General features: G+C 36.2%; 1 protein-coding gene across 1 annotated transcript in view; it reads left to right on the plus strand.

The window, feature by feature from the left end:
- The window catches only part of STMN2 (stathmin 2), a 151,912-nt gene that overhangs the window by 36,243 nt on the left and 100,240 nt on the right, over positions 1-15,429 (plus strand). Inside the window, exon 2 of the mRNA XM_063643339.1 lies at positions 12,042-12,163. Within this exon, the coding sequence (XP_063499409.1) occupies positions 12,118-12,163 (46 nt within the window). The 5' untranslated portion in view covers positions 12,042-12,117. The remainder of the gene's footprint in view (positions 1-12,041; positions 12,164-15,429) is intronic.

Here is a 15,429-nt window from a genome sequence, read left to right on the forward strand (position 1 = left end):
AATTTCCTACTATGATATTGGATTTATCTATTTTGCTTTTAATTCTGACAAATTTTGTGTGCTTTATATTTTTTTCTCTGCTGCCTGAATCAGCAATGTGTTCTATATTTTGAGGTTGTTCTTAGGTGCACACAAGTTTAGACTAGCTACACTTTTTTGTCAAGTTGGAATTGTATTACTATTAAATGTATTTTATGTCTCTAGTCATTCTTTTTTCATTGCTGTCTAATTTGCTTGGTAACAATATAGGTGCAGTATCTTTCTTTTACTTAGTATTTATTGCACAATATATGTTTTTCATCTTATTTTCAATCTTTGCTACATCCTCATATTTTATTTCTTTTAAACAAGTATATAATTAGGTTTGGAATTTATCTAGTATGTTAAGCTTTGCCTTTTTATTATATTATTTTGTCCACTTACACTTCATGTTAATATATTTCACTTATACGTAATGTAACTTAAACATGTTAGTATATTTGACTTTAAACCTACTATGCTGTTATTTTTTCTGTTTCTGCTTCTTTACTTTCTTACCTGATTTAGGGTTGATTATACATATTTATAATTCTATTATTCTCTCTTATTAGCTTGGTGCTTATGCATTGTCTTAATGTTCTTTCAGTGGTCACCCTAGAAATTAAAGCTTGAATCCTTGACTCATCAAAATCTAACATAAACTAATACTTTTGCCACTTCCCAGACTATAAAACATTAGAACATTTTAACTCCATTTACCCTTCTGCATTTTGTGTTACTATTATCTTTTAACTTTTAAACTTCACGATTGATTATTGTCATTGCTATATGATGTCAAAATTTATTTATATTCATGCCCACATTTACACTTTTTCTTGATCTTTACTTTTTTTACTTAAAAATGCTCTGATGTTCTATCTGGGATAATTCACTTTCTTTCTGAAGAGCATTTTCCCTTAGCATATATTTGGTTTTCTCTAAAAATATATTTATTTTTCCATGATTATGGAATTCTAGTTGGAAATTGTATTCTTTCAGGAGTTTGAAGATTACATTCCATTATCTTCTGGGTCTCATTGTTTCTGTTGAGAAGTCAGTTTTCCTTGTTGCTTCCTTGATGGTAATATGCCTTTAAACTTTTAATAGCAAAGTTAAAACATTGTCTTAATATTATTTTCTTTGGCTTTTAGTAGATCTATTATAAAACATCCTGCTTATCCTTTATCAGTTTTGAAAAACTTTCAGCATTATATCTTCAAATATTGCTTCTATGCTATTCTCTTTCTCATTACGCCTAAGTTAAACCATTTGATTATATCCTACAGGTTTGCAGAATTAGACAGTCAGATAGATTAGATAGATAGATAGATAGATAGAAGACATATATCCAATAAATCTTACGTCTTTTACTATTGCTGTATTTTCAGTATTCATCTTTGTTAATTTTATCCTGAATGCACACACAAGGTGTTATCCTTCCTGAAAGAGAGTTTAAATTTTCTTCTGGATATTGGCACAATAAAGGCATGAGCAATCTGAGGTTATTTTAATCCAATGAGCAATTAGGCTTATTGAACCTGGGCTTTAATCATCCTGAATAATGTCTATTGAAGTTTTCCCTTACTCCTAAGGTGTAGCCCTTCTAATTCTCAACCAAAGACCAAGAGTTTTCACCAGACCCCAGCCTTCCCTGGCAGGTACTGAGCCCTAATTTTTGCCCCTTCAAATTCTAAAGAATAAAATTAGACTTTATATTAAACCATCAGCTCAAAATGGATTAAAGACTTAAACATAAGACCTGAAACTATAAAACTCCTAGGAAAAGATATCGATTGGTCTAGGCAATGATTTATTAGATATAACATGACAAGAACAGTCAACAGAAGAAGTGGAAATAAACAAATGGGGCTATATCAAACATTTAAAAATCTACAAAGCACAGGAAACAATGAACAGAGTGAAAATACAACCTATAGGATGAAAGAATATAACTGTACAAATCATATATTTAAAGGAGATATTAATATCCAGAATATATAAAGAGCTCCTATAACTAAACAACAAAAAACAATTTTAAAATGGGCAAAGGACTTGAAGGCAAGAGAAAGAATAAATTGCATCCAAATTAGAAAAGAAGTCAAACCATTGCTGTTAGCCAATGATAGAAAACGCTAAAAATGCCTCCAAAAGACTCCTAGATTTAATAAACAAATTCAGTAAAGTCTCAGGTTACAAAATCAATGTATACAAATCATTAGAACCGCTGTACAACAACAACAACCAAACTGAGAATCAAATCAAGAACTCAACTCCTTTAACAACAGCTGAAAAAAATAATACAATAAAATAAAATACATAGGAATATACTTAGCCAAGGAAGTGAAAGATCTCTGCAAGGAGAACTACAAAACACTGATAAAAGGAATCATAGATAACACAAACAAATGGAAATATATCCCATGCTCATGGATTGGAAGAATCAATATTGTGAAAATGACAACACTGCCCAAAGCTATCTACAGATTCAGTGCAGTTCCTATCAAAATGTCAATATCATTCTTCATAGAATTAGAAAAAAAATCCTAAAATTCATGTGCAACCAAAAGAGATCCCAAATAGCCAAAGCAATTCTAAAAAAGAAGAACAAATCTGGAGGCATCACATTACCAGACTTCAAATTATTACTAAAGGCTACAGTTACCAAAACAGAATGATACTAGTATAAAAGTAGGCACATAGACCAATGGAAAAGAGTGGAGAACCCAGAATTAAAGCAAAATACTTACAATTAACTAATCTTTGACAAAGCATACAAAAATATAAATTGGGGAAAGGAAACCCTATTTAATAAATGGTTCTGGAAAAACTGGCTTGTATGCTGCTGGTAGAAACGTAAATTAGTACGAACACTATGGAAAACAGTATGGGTATTCCTTAAAGCACTAACAGTAGATCTACCATTTGACCCAGCAATCCCACTACTGGGCATCAACCCAAATGAAAATAAGTCATTATATGAAAAAGACACGTGAACATGTATGTTTATTGAAGCACAATTCACAGTTGCAAAGATATGCAACCAATCTAAGTGCCCATTGACCAATCAGTGGATAAGGAAAACGTGGTATATATACACCATGGAATAATAGTTGGCCATAAAAAGAAAGAAGATAATGTTTTTTTGCAACAACTTGGATGGATCTGGAGGCCACTAATCTAAATGAGGTAACTCAGGAATGGAAAACCAAATAGTATATGTCCTCACTTATAAGTGGGAGCTAAGCTCTGAATACATAAAGGCATACAGAGTGATATAATGGACTTTGGAGACTCAGAAGGGGAAGGGTGGAAGAGAGGTAAGGAATGAAAAGCTACATGTTGGGTACAAAGTACACCATTCAGGTGAAAGGTGCACCAAAATCTCAAAATTCACTTCTGTATAATTCATCCGTGTAACCAAAAACCACTAATACTCCAAAGCTATTGAAATTTTAAAATATATTTAAAAATAAGATAAAATGAATGTTTTTGGTTTTAACTTTTATACTAGAGCTGAAAGTGATTTATACATCACCATTTCGGTGCTACAGTATTCTGTATATGTCTATGTATATTTACCTTTGCCAGTGACTTTTGTGTGTGTGTGTTGCTGTTTCATTTTAACTTGCCTTTCATTCAACTTGAAGTATTTATTGAAGCAACATTAGCATTCCTTATAAGATAGGTCTAGTGGTGATGCTTATTTATTTAAATAAGTTTTTTTCTTTTTTTTCTTTGTCTTCTCTTTCTGGTAACCCCAGCACATTCTGAAGGACAGATTTGCCATGCACAGTATTCTTGGCTGGCAGGGTTTGTTTCTTTAAGGACTTAGATTGTACCATTCTACTCACTTCTGGTCTTCAGAATTTTTGATGAGAGATAACAAATAATCTTATGAAGGCTGCCTTGTATATGACAAGCTATTTTACCCTTTATGCTCCCAAAATTCTTTGTCATTATCTTTTGACAACTTAAGAATAATGTGTCTCAGTTGATGTTCTTTGTACCTTTGTATTGGTGGCTGCAAATCTGAAGAAACGGAGCCACCTCTACCAATCTTTATGGACTGGTTTGACAGGGAAAGATCTTCCTAGCTAGAGATTCTGGAAGCAGCTTAAACCTTTTCTATAACTGTGTCTTCTCTTTATTTGTGCATTTAAATTCTTAAATAAAATTATTTGCCAATTTCTTTTTTTTTTAAGAGCCCATCGTATCTTGCTTCCTTTGGTATCTGACTGCTATATCAGGGTCAGGACTTACAGGCACACTTCACTTCTCTCCCTGTTTCCCTGTGGAGAAGCCATGAGTTCTATGCTTTCTCCCTATCTTGCAAAGCCATTCTTGGCATAGTAAGCTACCAGCCCCTTTTCCTTTGTTCTTAGCTGCCCCTACCAAACTAAGCTACTTCTGTCAACATTCTAGGTAAAGTGAGACAGAAACCTGTCCCTCAGGCAGTATATTGAATGTCCAAGATGCTGAAAACACACTTCATTCCTCTTCCTCCCTTCTGAAGGAGAAGTCACGGGGCTGTGTGCCTTCTCTCAATCTTACAGAGCCATGTCAGCAGCAATAAGCTATCAACCCCTTTTCTTTGTTCTTAGTTTACTCCAGGTATCTGAAATATGCCAGTTCTGTCCCTACTCCATGTCAGGCAAGACAAAAAACAGCCCTAGGGAAACACACTGAAAGGCCTGAGACATGGAAGCAACTCTGCTCTCTCTTTCCCCCAAGGGAGAAATCATGGGCTGAGGCAATCTCTCTTAGTGGTGAGTGTGCTGGGTTGAGCAGGAGCTGATACAGGTAAAGTAAAATTGCTCTTCATACCTGTTTCAGTGTGGGTGTTCTTGGTCTTTTGCTCACCTGGGGTATTTCAACTTTGTAACTGAATTCTAGACTTCTTATAAAGGTATTATGGTGCATAAATCACTGTTAAATCCATTCCACAGGGGTACAAGGGCTGAGACTTCCTATTCTGTCATCCTCCTTACATCACTCTCCAAGGCAGGTATTTCGAAATCTTTAAAGCCCCATTTTGTAAATGGCAAAATTGACATCCAGAGAGGCTAGGTAATTTGGCTATGTCAAACAAACGGAAGTAATGGAGCCAAAATTTTAATTCATGTAGCTTGACTAAAACATCAACAGCTTAACAACTCTTCACCACTGCTTGCTATTTAGCAATTTTTCCCTATTTACTAAAAAATCTGCTTTCTTGCACAGAAATTATTATTCATTTTTAAATAACCTTTAAGAATATATTTTTAGAAATGAAATCACCGAGTAAATGGCACAACCATCAGAAATATTGATAAATATTAACATACAGCCTTTCATTTTGGTTAAATACATTTTTCAAACTATCAATTAATAGCAGAAAAATTTTCCATGCTTTTCAATCTAAGAACTTAAAAATGGTACTCAATTTTGTATTTGCTCCTCTAGTTATTAGACTGAAAATCTTTATATGTGCTAACATGCCACTTTTTGGTTTGTTTGTTTTGTTTTTAACTTTTGTTGTAAGTTCAGGGGTACAGGTGCATGTTCGTTATAAAGGTAAGCTCGTGTCATGGGAATTTGTTGTACAGATTAATTTGTCACCCAGCTATTAATCCCAGTACCCATTAGTTATTTTCTCCTGATCCCCTCCCTTTTCTCTCTTTTATTTTTTCTTTTCTTTCTTTTTTTTTAAATTATACTTTAAGTTCTGGGGTACATGTGCAGAAGGTGCAGTTTTGTTACATAGGTATACATGTGCCATGGTGGTTTCCTGCACCAATCAACCCGTCATCTACATTAAGCATTTCTCTTAATGCTATCCCTCCCCTAGCCCCCCACCCTCCAACAGGCATTGGTATGTGATGCTCCCCTCCATGTGTCCATGTGCTCTCATTGGTCAACTCCGACTCATGAGTGAGAACATGTGGTGTTTGGTTTTCTGTTCTTGTGTTAGTTTGCTGAGAATAATGGTTTGCAGCTTCATCCATGTCCCTGCAAAGGACATGAACTCATGCTTTTTTATGGCTGCATAGTATTCCATGGTGTATATGTGCCACACTTTTTTATCTAGTCTATCATTAATGGACATTTGAGTTGGTTCTAAGTCTTTGTTATTGTGAATAGTGCCAAAACAAACATGCATGTGCCTGTGTCTTTATGGTAGAATGATTTATAATCCTTTGGGTACACACCCAGTAATGGGATTGCTGGGTCAAATGCTATTTCTAGTTCTAGATCCTTGAGGAATCACCACACTATCTTCCACAATGGTTGAACTAATTTACACTCCCACCAACAGTGTAAAAGCACTCCTATTTCTCTAAATCCTCTCCAGCATTTGTTGTTTCCTGACTTTTTAATGATTGCCATTCTAATTTGATTTGCTTTTCTCTAATGACCAGTGATGATGAGCTGACGGGATTTCACTCATGATTTGGTTTTCTATTATTGGTGTATAGGAATGCTTGTGATTTTTGCACACTGATTTTGTATGCTGAGACTTCGCTGAAGTTGCTTATTAGCTTAAGGAGGTTTTGGGCTGAGACGATGGGATTTTCTAAATATACAATAATGTCGCTTGGAAACCGAGATAATTTGACTTCCTCTCTTCCTATCTGAATACCCTTTATTTCTTTCTCTTGCCTGGTTGCCCTGGCCAGAACTCCTAATACTATGTTGAATAGGAGTGTAGAGAGAGGGCATCCTTGTCTTGTGCAGTTTTCAAAGGGAATGCTTCCAGCTTTTGCCCATTCAGTATGATACTGGCTGTTGGTTTGTCATAAATAGCTCTTATTATTTTGAGATACATTCCATCAATACTTAGTTTATTGAGAGTTTTTAGCATGAAGGGATTGTTGAATTTTCTTGAAGGCCTTTTCGGCATCTATTGAAATAATCATGTGGTTTTCGTCATTGGTTCTCTATATGTGATGGATTACATTTATTGATTTGCGTATGTTGAACCAGCCTTGCATCCCAAGGATGAAGCTGACTTGATCCTGGTGGATAAGCTTTTTGATGTGCTGCTGGATTCGATTTGCCGGTATTTTATTGAGGATTTTTGCATCAATATTCATCAGGGATATTGACCCGAAATTTTCTTTTTTTGTTGTGTCACTGCCAGGTTTTGGTATCAGGATGCTGGCCTCATAAAATGAGTTAGGGAGGATTCCCTCTTTTTCTATTGATTGGAATAGTTTCAGAAGGAATGGTACCAGCTCCTCTTTGTACCTCTGGTAGGATTTGGCTGTGAATCCATCTGGTCCTGGACTTTTTTTGGTTGGTAGGCTATTAATTACTGCCTCAACTTCAGAACTTGTTATTGGTCTATTCAGGGATTCAACTTCTTCCTGGTTTAGTCTTGGGAGGGTTATTTTTGTATAGTGAGCTGGAGAACCAATGTTTTTTTCCAAGCAATTAGTCAGTACCTCAACATAATTTAATTAGAGACAAGTCCATTTCTTCTCCCTGATTGAAATTCCACCTTTTCTTATACTAAATCCTCTGATATACTTTGTTGTACTTCTGAATTCTATTTGCCTCTGTTGATCTATTTTCCCTTGTATCATTACCATACTGTCTTAATTCTAAGCGTTGGTACTATTATCTACTACTTGTTTCATTTGCATTAAATCTTTTGTGCTCAACCAGTTTCTAAGCTCCTTGAAATCAGAGACTAGAACTTATATTTGGGCCTGTTTGCATGTGTGTCCTCAAAAGCACTTGAAACCATATTATACACTCACAGATCTAAAATTTGTCTGAACGTAGTCTCAGAATTTCATATCAGATCTGTCAATCTGTAGATTAATATGAAAGCTTTCAAACCTTTGCTACAAATAGAGGAGTGGAAATATCTCTGGGACTATCTTAACCAATAATAGAGATAAATGATCTATTTTTTTTGTTTTGTCCCATACTTGTTAGAGAATCAGAAGTACTGCTTGCTCTTTTTATATATGAGGGCTATCCAGATCTGATTAGTTTGATTTACAGTATGGCTTAGGTATAATTGTGTTACTCTGCAATGGAATAGAGCAAAATACATTTACTCTGGCCATATGCTTATGGTTTTAGGAAGTGTCTTATGTTGAGGTACAGAAGATGTGGGCTTTGTTATTAAGAAAATTGATACAAATTTTGGTTTTATCACCTACTGGTTTTTTGCCTGATATGTAATTGACATGCAATAAATATTTTAAATTAAAAATGAATGAATAAATATATACTTTGTCTAACCATAATATGTGTTACTAATGGCAACAACCTGTCAGAAAGTGGCCCATTTTCAGTACCACTGTATTCAATGTTTCTTGCTATTAGAACCATTAGAGTAACTGTTTCATAGAGAACTCCTAGATGGTGAAAGCAAAGCCTCCTTTAAACAACCTTAAACTCAAGTATCCAGAAAAGGACAAGTGAATTCTGTATCCAAATACCTCTTTCCTTCAGGCATTCTTAAAAAAATAAAAATAAAACATTTTTCCTGGCTAATAAATAAATTTGAGAACTAGATTATTTTATTCCTTTTATTCCTTAGAAAGCACCCCTTGCCTCCCTATTTATTCAAAGCCAGTTATTTTCTCAGGAAAATTTACACAATAAGTCTGGTGTTTTATAAAAACTTCGGTGATTTTTTTATAGTTCTGTGAAATAATAGAGCACAAGCAGTGTCTTTAATATTTAGGACCTGGGCAAAGTGTGTTGTCAAGAGACCTGAATCTGGAAGAAAGTTCATAGTGAGAGAAATAGACAGGGCAAGCTGAATAGGAAGTAGCTAGAAATCATTAAGGGCACTCACTGAAAGTGAGATTATGGGGACTTGATTTTCTTAAAAGGACATTAATGAAGACATACAAATTGCCAAATGCACATGAAAAGATTTCAGCATTACTAATCATTAGGGAAATGCAACTCAAAACCACAATGAGATACCACACTGCACCCGTTAGGATGGCTACTGTCAGAAAAATAGAAAATAGTACATGTTGGTGAGGTTGTAGAGAAATTGGAACACTTGTGTACCATTAGTGGAAATGTAAAATGGTGTAACTGCTATGGAAAACAATATGAAAATAATTGAAAGTAACATCTAAAAAGATACATGTACACTTAGGTTCATAGCAATGTTATTCACAATAGCAAACAGGTAGAAGCAACCCAAATACTCATCAATGAATGAGTGTATGTATGTATATGAATGAATGTATAAACAAAACGTTATATATATATATATATATATATATATATACACACTGATATATCAATTAAATATTATCCAACCTTTAAAAAGGGGGAATTTTAAACTAAAGAGCTTCTGCTCAACAAAAGAAAATATCATCAGAGTGAACAGGCAGCCTACAGAATGGGAGAAAATTTTTGCCATCTATCCATCTGTCAAAGGGCTAATATCCAGAATCTACAAGGAACTTAAAAAAACTTACAAGAAAAAAAAACCCCATCAAAAAGTGGGCAAAGGATATGAACAGACACTTCTCAAAAGAAGACATGCAGCCAACAAACATATGAAAAAAGGCTCATCATCACTGGTCATTAGAGAAATACAAATCAAAACCACAATGAGATACCATCTCATGCCAGTTAGAATGGCGATCATTAAAAAGTCAGGAAACAACAGATGCTGGCAAGGATGCAGAGAAATAGGAACACTTTTACACTGTTGGTGGAAGTGTAAAGTAGTTCAACCATTGTGGAAGATAGTGTGGTGATCCCTCAAGGATCTAGAACCAGAAATAGCATTTGACCAAGCAATCCCATTACTGGGTATATACCAAAAGATTATAAATCATTCTACTATAAAGACGCATGCACACATATATTTATTGCAGCACTATTTACAATAGCAAAGACTTGGAACCAACCCAAATGCCCATCAATGATAGACTGGATATAGAAAATATGGCACATATACTCCATGGAATATTATGCAGCCATAAAAAAAGAATGAGTTCATGTCCCTTGCAGGAACATGGATGAAGCTGGAAACCATCATTCTCAGCAAACTAGCACAGGAACAGAAAACCAAACACCGCACATTCTCACTCATAAGTGGGAGCCGAACAATAAGAACATATGGACACGGGGAGGGGAACATCACACACTGTGAGGGGGTGGGGGGCAAGGAGAGGGAGAGCATCAGGACAAATACCTAATGCATGTGGGGCTTAAAACCTAGATGACAGGTTGATAGGTGCAGCAAACCACCATGGCACATGTAAAGCTATGTAACAAACCTGTATGTTCAGCACATGTATCCCAGAACTTAAAGTAAAATAAATAAATAAATAATAAAAATAAAAAATAAAAAGAGGGAATTTGGACATATGCTACAACATGGATAACATATGGACATTATTTGAAGTAAAATAGGCCAGTCATAAAGAAAAATACCATGTTAGTCTACTTTTATTAGGTGCCTGGAGTAATCAAATTCATGGAGAAAGTAGACTGGTGGTTCTTAGGAGCTGAGGGGAGAAGAGGAACGGGTGATATTGTTTTAATGAGTATAGAGTTTCAGATGGTGATGACGGTTGCAAACAATGTGAATGTACTTAATAAAACTAATGTTTGCACTTTATAATGGTTAAGATGTGTACTTTATCACAATTTAAAAAAATGTTTTAAAGCAAGCAAAGAACTCTAATTTGCCTCTATAATCTAATTGGAAGGAAAAAGTGATGATACACTGTTAATTAAAAACAGAGATCCATGGTGAAAATGTAGCTTTCTTTGGGAAAAGCTGCTAAGTTCAGTTAAACCACTGAAGTTGGCCCGAATGAACTGGGGAAGGAGGGTGAGACCAACATTTGAGAGAGAAGGATGACAACTCAGGAAGAATGGATTATGAAACAAACAAGAGAAGAAAGAAAAGATTACCCAGTACCCATGAAAGACCAGTTGAAAGTAAGTACTATTGATGTATAGTGGAATAAATTACTTCCCCATTCAATGACTTTTCTCAGCAACACTCTGTGACCCAAAAACAAAAGCAAAGAAAACAGATATTAATGGGAGATCCTGCACTGAGAAATTGAGAAATGTCACTACAGAAAGGCACTGAGGTAAAGAAATGTATGTGCCCAACTCTTTTCCAAATAGTAACTCATTTGCTACTCATTAAGGTTCATATAGAAGACTCTAGCCAAGCCTGCACTGGTCTGACCTCCTAGAACTTTCCACATGCTCACAAACTGGTTACCTTTTTACAGTTGCAATCTGACTGAGCATGCATGTGGTCTATTCATTATGATACTTTGTTAAAAATGTTTCTTTTGCTCTTATATCAGCAAACCATAACTTCAGTAAGATTACCTGCAATAATTTTCACCAGAACTTCAACTCAGTCCTTTGGGAATTTACTTCACCTTTTGAAATAGATTGTTATTTTGCTCCCATTGTACAAGAAAAGGAAGCTGAGGCCCTAAGAAACTAGTGAAAGTCATTCAGCTACCATGTAGTAATGAAAGATTAAGATTCAGACCTCCTGACTGAGAAATAAAACTGTAAAATAAGACCCCAAACTCTCTGCATGAGTTGAACTCCTTGTGGTTGGTGGAAATACTCTAAATTTGAAAGTGGAGCCATATGGCCAAAGCAGGGTGGGAGGGAGTGGTCACATACCCTGGATTTTTGGAGACAGAAGCTCTTCACAATCATCCTGCTTTGCACCCCTGAGCCAGAACAGTTTCTGTGATGGGAGCTGGGATAGCCTGTGGCTGGAAACCCCTCAGTGGCTATTTGAAAGAAACATCTGACAAAGACTTCTGGTTGGGTGCTTGGAAACCATCCAATCAGGGTTTGTCTACTTAGACTAATCAGAGCTGAACAAGTTTGAATCCTTAATTTGCATAAATGAACCATATTGAGAACCTGAGCAAGAACTTTCCCAATTTAAGCCAGACTCTCCATTTGTTATTTGTCACTTTTGTTTTACACTGATAGCTATGTCTCCCCGCTCTGCATTTTGTTTTTTAATAGAAAATAAAGTTCTCCCTTTGCCTCTGCAGATCTCCTTGCTCTTGTTCTTTCCACTGCACTAAGCTGCCCAAAGTAAACCAACAAGAAGAGAGAAAATGCCCATTCATGAAGAGGATAGGAACAAGATTTAGCAGATGTAAAGAAAGCACAGGTAAGTGTCAGATAAAAGTAAGTTAGCAATCTGTGAGACAGAGCAGGGTTTTTAATGGCAAAATCCAGGATATGAGGGTGATAATGGGTAGTAACAAGGACCAGAAGTTAGGGCCACTGGCAATTTGTTGAGTGAGGAACTTGATTCAGTATCTTGTACACAACATGGATTTTAAAGGTGCCAGTGATTTAGTGGAAGATAAGAAATATGAAGAGTGTGATGTGAGTAGTAGCATGAACACAATGTCCAAGTAAAGAAATGAGGAGGTGATTGAAATACAAAAGACATTCACATGCTGAGCTTTTCTGAGTTCACATAAATCACAAAAGGCAAAATATATACATATATGTTGTTTAATATGTGTGTGTGTATACATATACACACACACACACACATATATATGTAGCATTTTTTGAAGAAACCACATTTCCACTGAAGGAGTAAAAGAAGTCTGAAGATGGAAAGTTTCTAGCAGCAAACGTTAAAAAAAAAAAAAAAACATAGACTAGTTAAAGTGTAAGTATAGGTGTCCTATGGGTGGAAGTAGTGGATAAGGTGAACTGGAATGAGTTTTGAGGTATGGAGGAAGCAGGAGAGAGGAAGACAAATCAGAGGAACCAAAGTGAATAATGTGAGAGTTTGGGAAGTATAACGGAAGAAAGGAGTAATTTTTGCAGTATTTTAATTCTCAAATCAGTAGACTGTCACCACAGTAGAGTCAGGCAGAGCCTCCCATAAAATTTCACATAAGGTGTTTTCTGACTGTAATGAGCTCTCTGGTCATGTACTTTGTACTTCAGAGCAAGATCAAGCACGTTCCCTGCCTGTTTTGTTCTTAAATATACCTCAAATTAGAAGCAAGGTGTGTGCTTACCAGAAACATGGGACACATCAAACCCTAGTCCATGAATTTTTTATAAGCAGAGGAGAATTAAAAGATCAGATTAAATTCACAGCAATAACTGAAACACTGCTCACAATTAATGTGCCTCATTACCTGAGTGAAGTTTTCAAGAGTAAATACTGCTCATTTCACAGTCAGAGCACTGACGTGGTGACATGTTTCTCACTCACGCAATTCACTCATAATTTAATATGATATTTTATAATTGTGATAAAATATTCTAGGATAGAAATTATGTTTGGCCATTTATGCAACCCTCCATTTTGCACAAATTAATGCAATTTATGTCCTGGTATTCCTCAGAGCTTAAATATTTAAATGATGTTTAATATAATCTTCCCCAATGAGTAAAACTATTCTGGAAAAAAAGCAAGATTTGAATATTGCAATGTGCAATATGTGCTGTGTGCAATATTAAGAAAATGTTTACTTAAATTTGTATTTGCTCAATACTTAGAATAAATGTTTCAGTTAATTTTTAGGCTGTTCTATTCTGTTTCTCTGTGCTATTTTTTATTCTTAGGATATTTGTCACTTGAATTTGTCTGTGTTTTAAATAACCATCCATCAGCTTTTATTATCTGTGGTAAGTCGTTTGCAGAGATGACCTAAATCTCACCCATTCCTATACACTCACCCCTTTTCTCTCCTCCCATCAAGAAGTGAAGGTTTTTTCTCTACTCTTTGAATTTAGGTTTGGCCTTTTATGTGACTCTGGCCAATGAAATATTATCAGCATAAGATGAGCAAAGATTTTTAAAATATTTGCACACTGGGGCTTTCTCTCTTTGACTCCAAATGAAACCTTGAGACCACAAAGCGATGAGCCTAAATTAACCTACTGGATAGATCCTTTGAAGTAAAGCAGAGCACCACTTGGCAGTCTGCTAACCACTTCACTTGAGGCTATCTTAGACAATCCAGTCCCCAATAGGCCACCAGAAGAGTGCAGCCAAGTGAATCCAGGAAAAAAAGATCAGAAGAATGTCCCAGCTGAGCTCGTAAGCTAATAAAACTGTGCTGACTCACAGACTCATAAGCAAATAAAACCATTGTTACGTCAATACATTTTTTATAATTTGTTACATAGAAATAGGTAACTGTTACACTAGTATACTATTATCCTCTGAAATAAGTTGCATTCATCCATTCAAAGAGGAGTGGTAGGCTAGGTGCAGTGGCTCATGCCTGTAAACTCAGTGCTTCCAGAGGCCATGACAGGAGGATCACTTGAGGGCAGGAGTTTGAGACCAGCCTGGGCAACATAGTGAGACCCAATCTCTACAAAGAAAAGATTAATTATCTGAGTGTGATGGTGTGCACCTGTAGTCCCAGCTACTTGGGTGGCTGAGATGGGAAGATTGCTGGAGCCCAGGAGTTTGAGGCTGCAGTGAGCTGTGACTGCAGCACTGAACTCCAGCTTGAGCAGTAGAGCAAGATCCTGTCTCTAAAGAAAAAAATGAAAGAAAAGAAAAGAGACAGAGAGAGAAAGGAAGGAAGGAAGGAAGGAAGGAAGGAAGGAAGGAAGGAAGGAAGGAAGGAAGGAAGGAAGGAAAGGTAGGTAGAAAGAAAGAAAGAAAGAAAGAAACAAAGAGAAGAAAGGAGGAAGGAGGAAGGAGGGAAGGAAGGAAGGAAGGAAGGAAGGAAGGAAGGAAGGAAGGAAGAAAGAAGAAAGAAAGAAAGAAAGAAAGAAAGAAAGAAAGAAAGAAAGAAAGAAAGAAAGAGAAAGAAAGAAAGAAAGAAAGAAAGAAAGAAAAAGAAGAAAGAAAGAAAGAAAGAAAGAAAGAAAGAAAGAAAGAAAGAAAGAAAGAAAGAAGAAAGAAAGAAAGAAAGAAGGAAAGAAAGAAAGAGGGAAGGGCCGGGCGCGGTGGCTCAAGCCTGTAATCCCAGCACTTTGGGAGGCCGAGGTGGGCGGATCACGAGGTCAGGAGATCGAGACTATCCTGGCTAACACGGTGAAACCCCGTCTCTACTAAAAATACAAAAAATTAGCCAGGAGTGTTGGTGGGCGCCTGTAGTCCCAGCTACTCGGGAGGCTGAGACAGGAGAATGGCGTGAACCCGGGAGGCGGAGCTTGCAGTGAGCCGAGATCGCGCCACTGCACTCCAGCCTGGGGGACAGAGAAAGACTCCATCTCAAAAAAAAAAAAAGAAGGAAGGAAGGAAAGAAAGGATAGAAAGAAAGAAAGAAGGAAGGAAGGAAGGAAGGAAGGAAGGAAGGAAGGAAGGAAGGAAGGAAAGAAAGAAAGAAAGAAAGAAAGAAAGAAAGAAAGAAGAAAGAAAGAGAAAGAAGGAAGGAGGGAAGGAAGGAAGGAAGGAAGGAAGGAAGGAAGGAAGGAAAGAAAGAAAGAAAGAAAGAAAGA

Source organism: Symphalangus syndactylus, chromosome 7, assembly GCF_028878055.3.
Source record: "Symphalangus syndactylus isolate Jambi chromosome 7, NHGRI_mSymSyn1-v2.1_pri, whole genome shotgun sequence".
NCBI lineage: Eukaryota > Metazoa > Chordata > Mammalia > Primates > Hylobatidae > Symphalangus > Symphalangus syndactylus.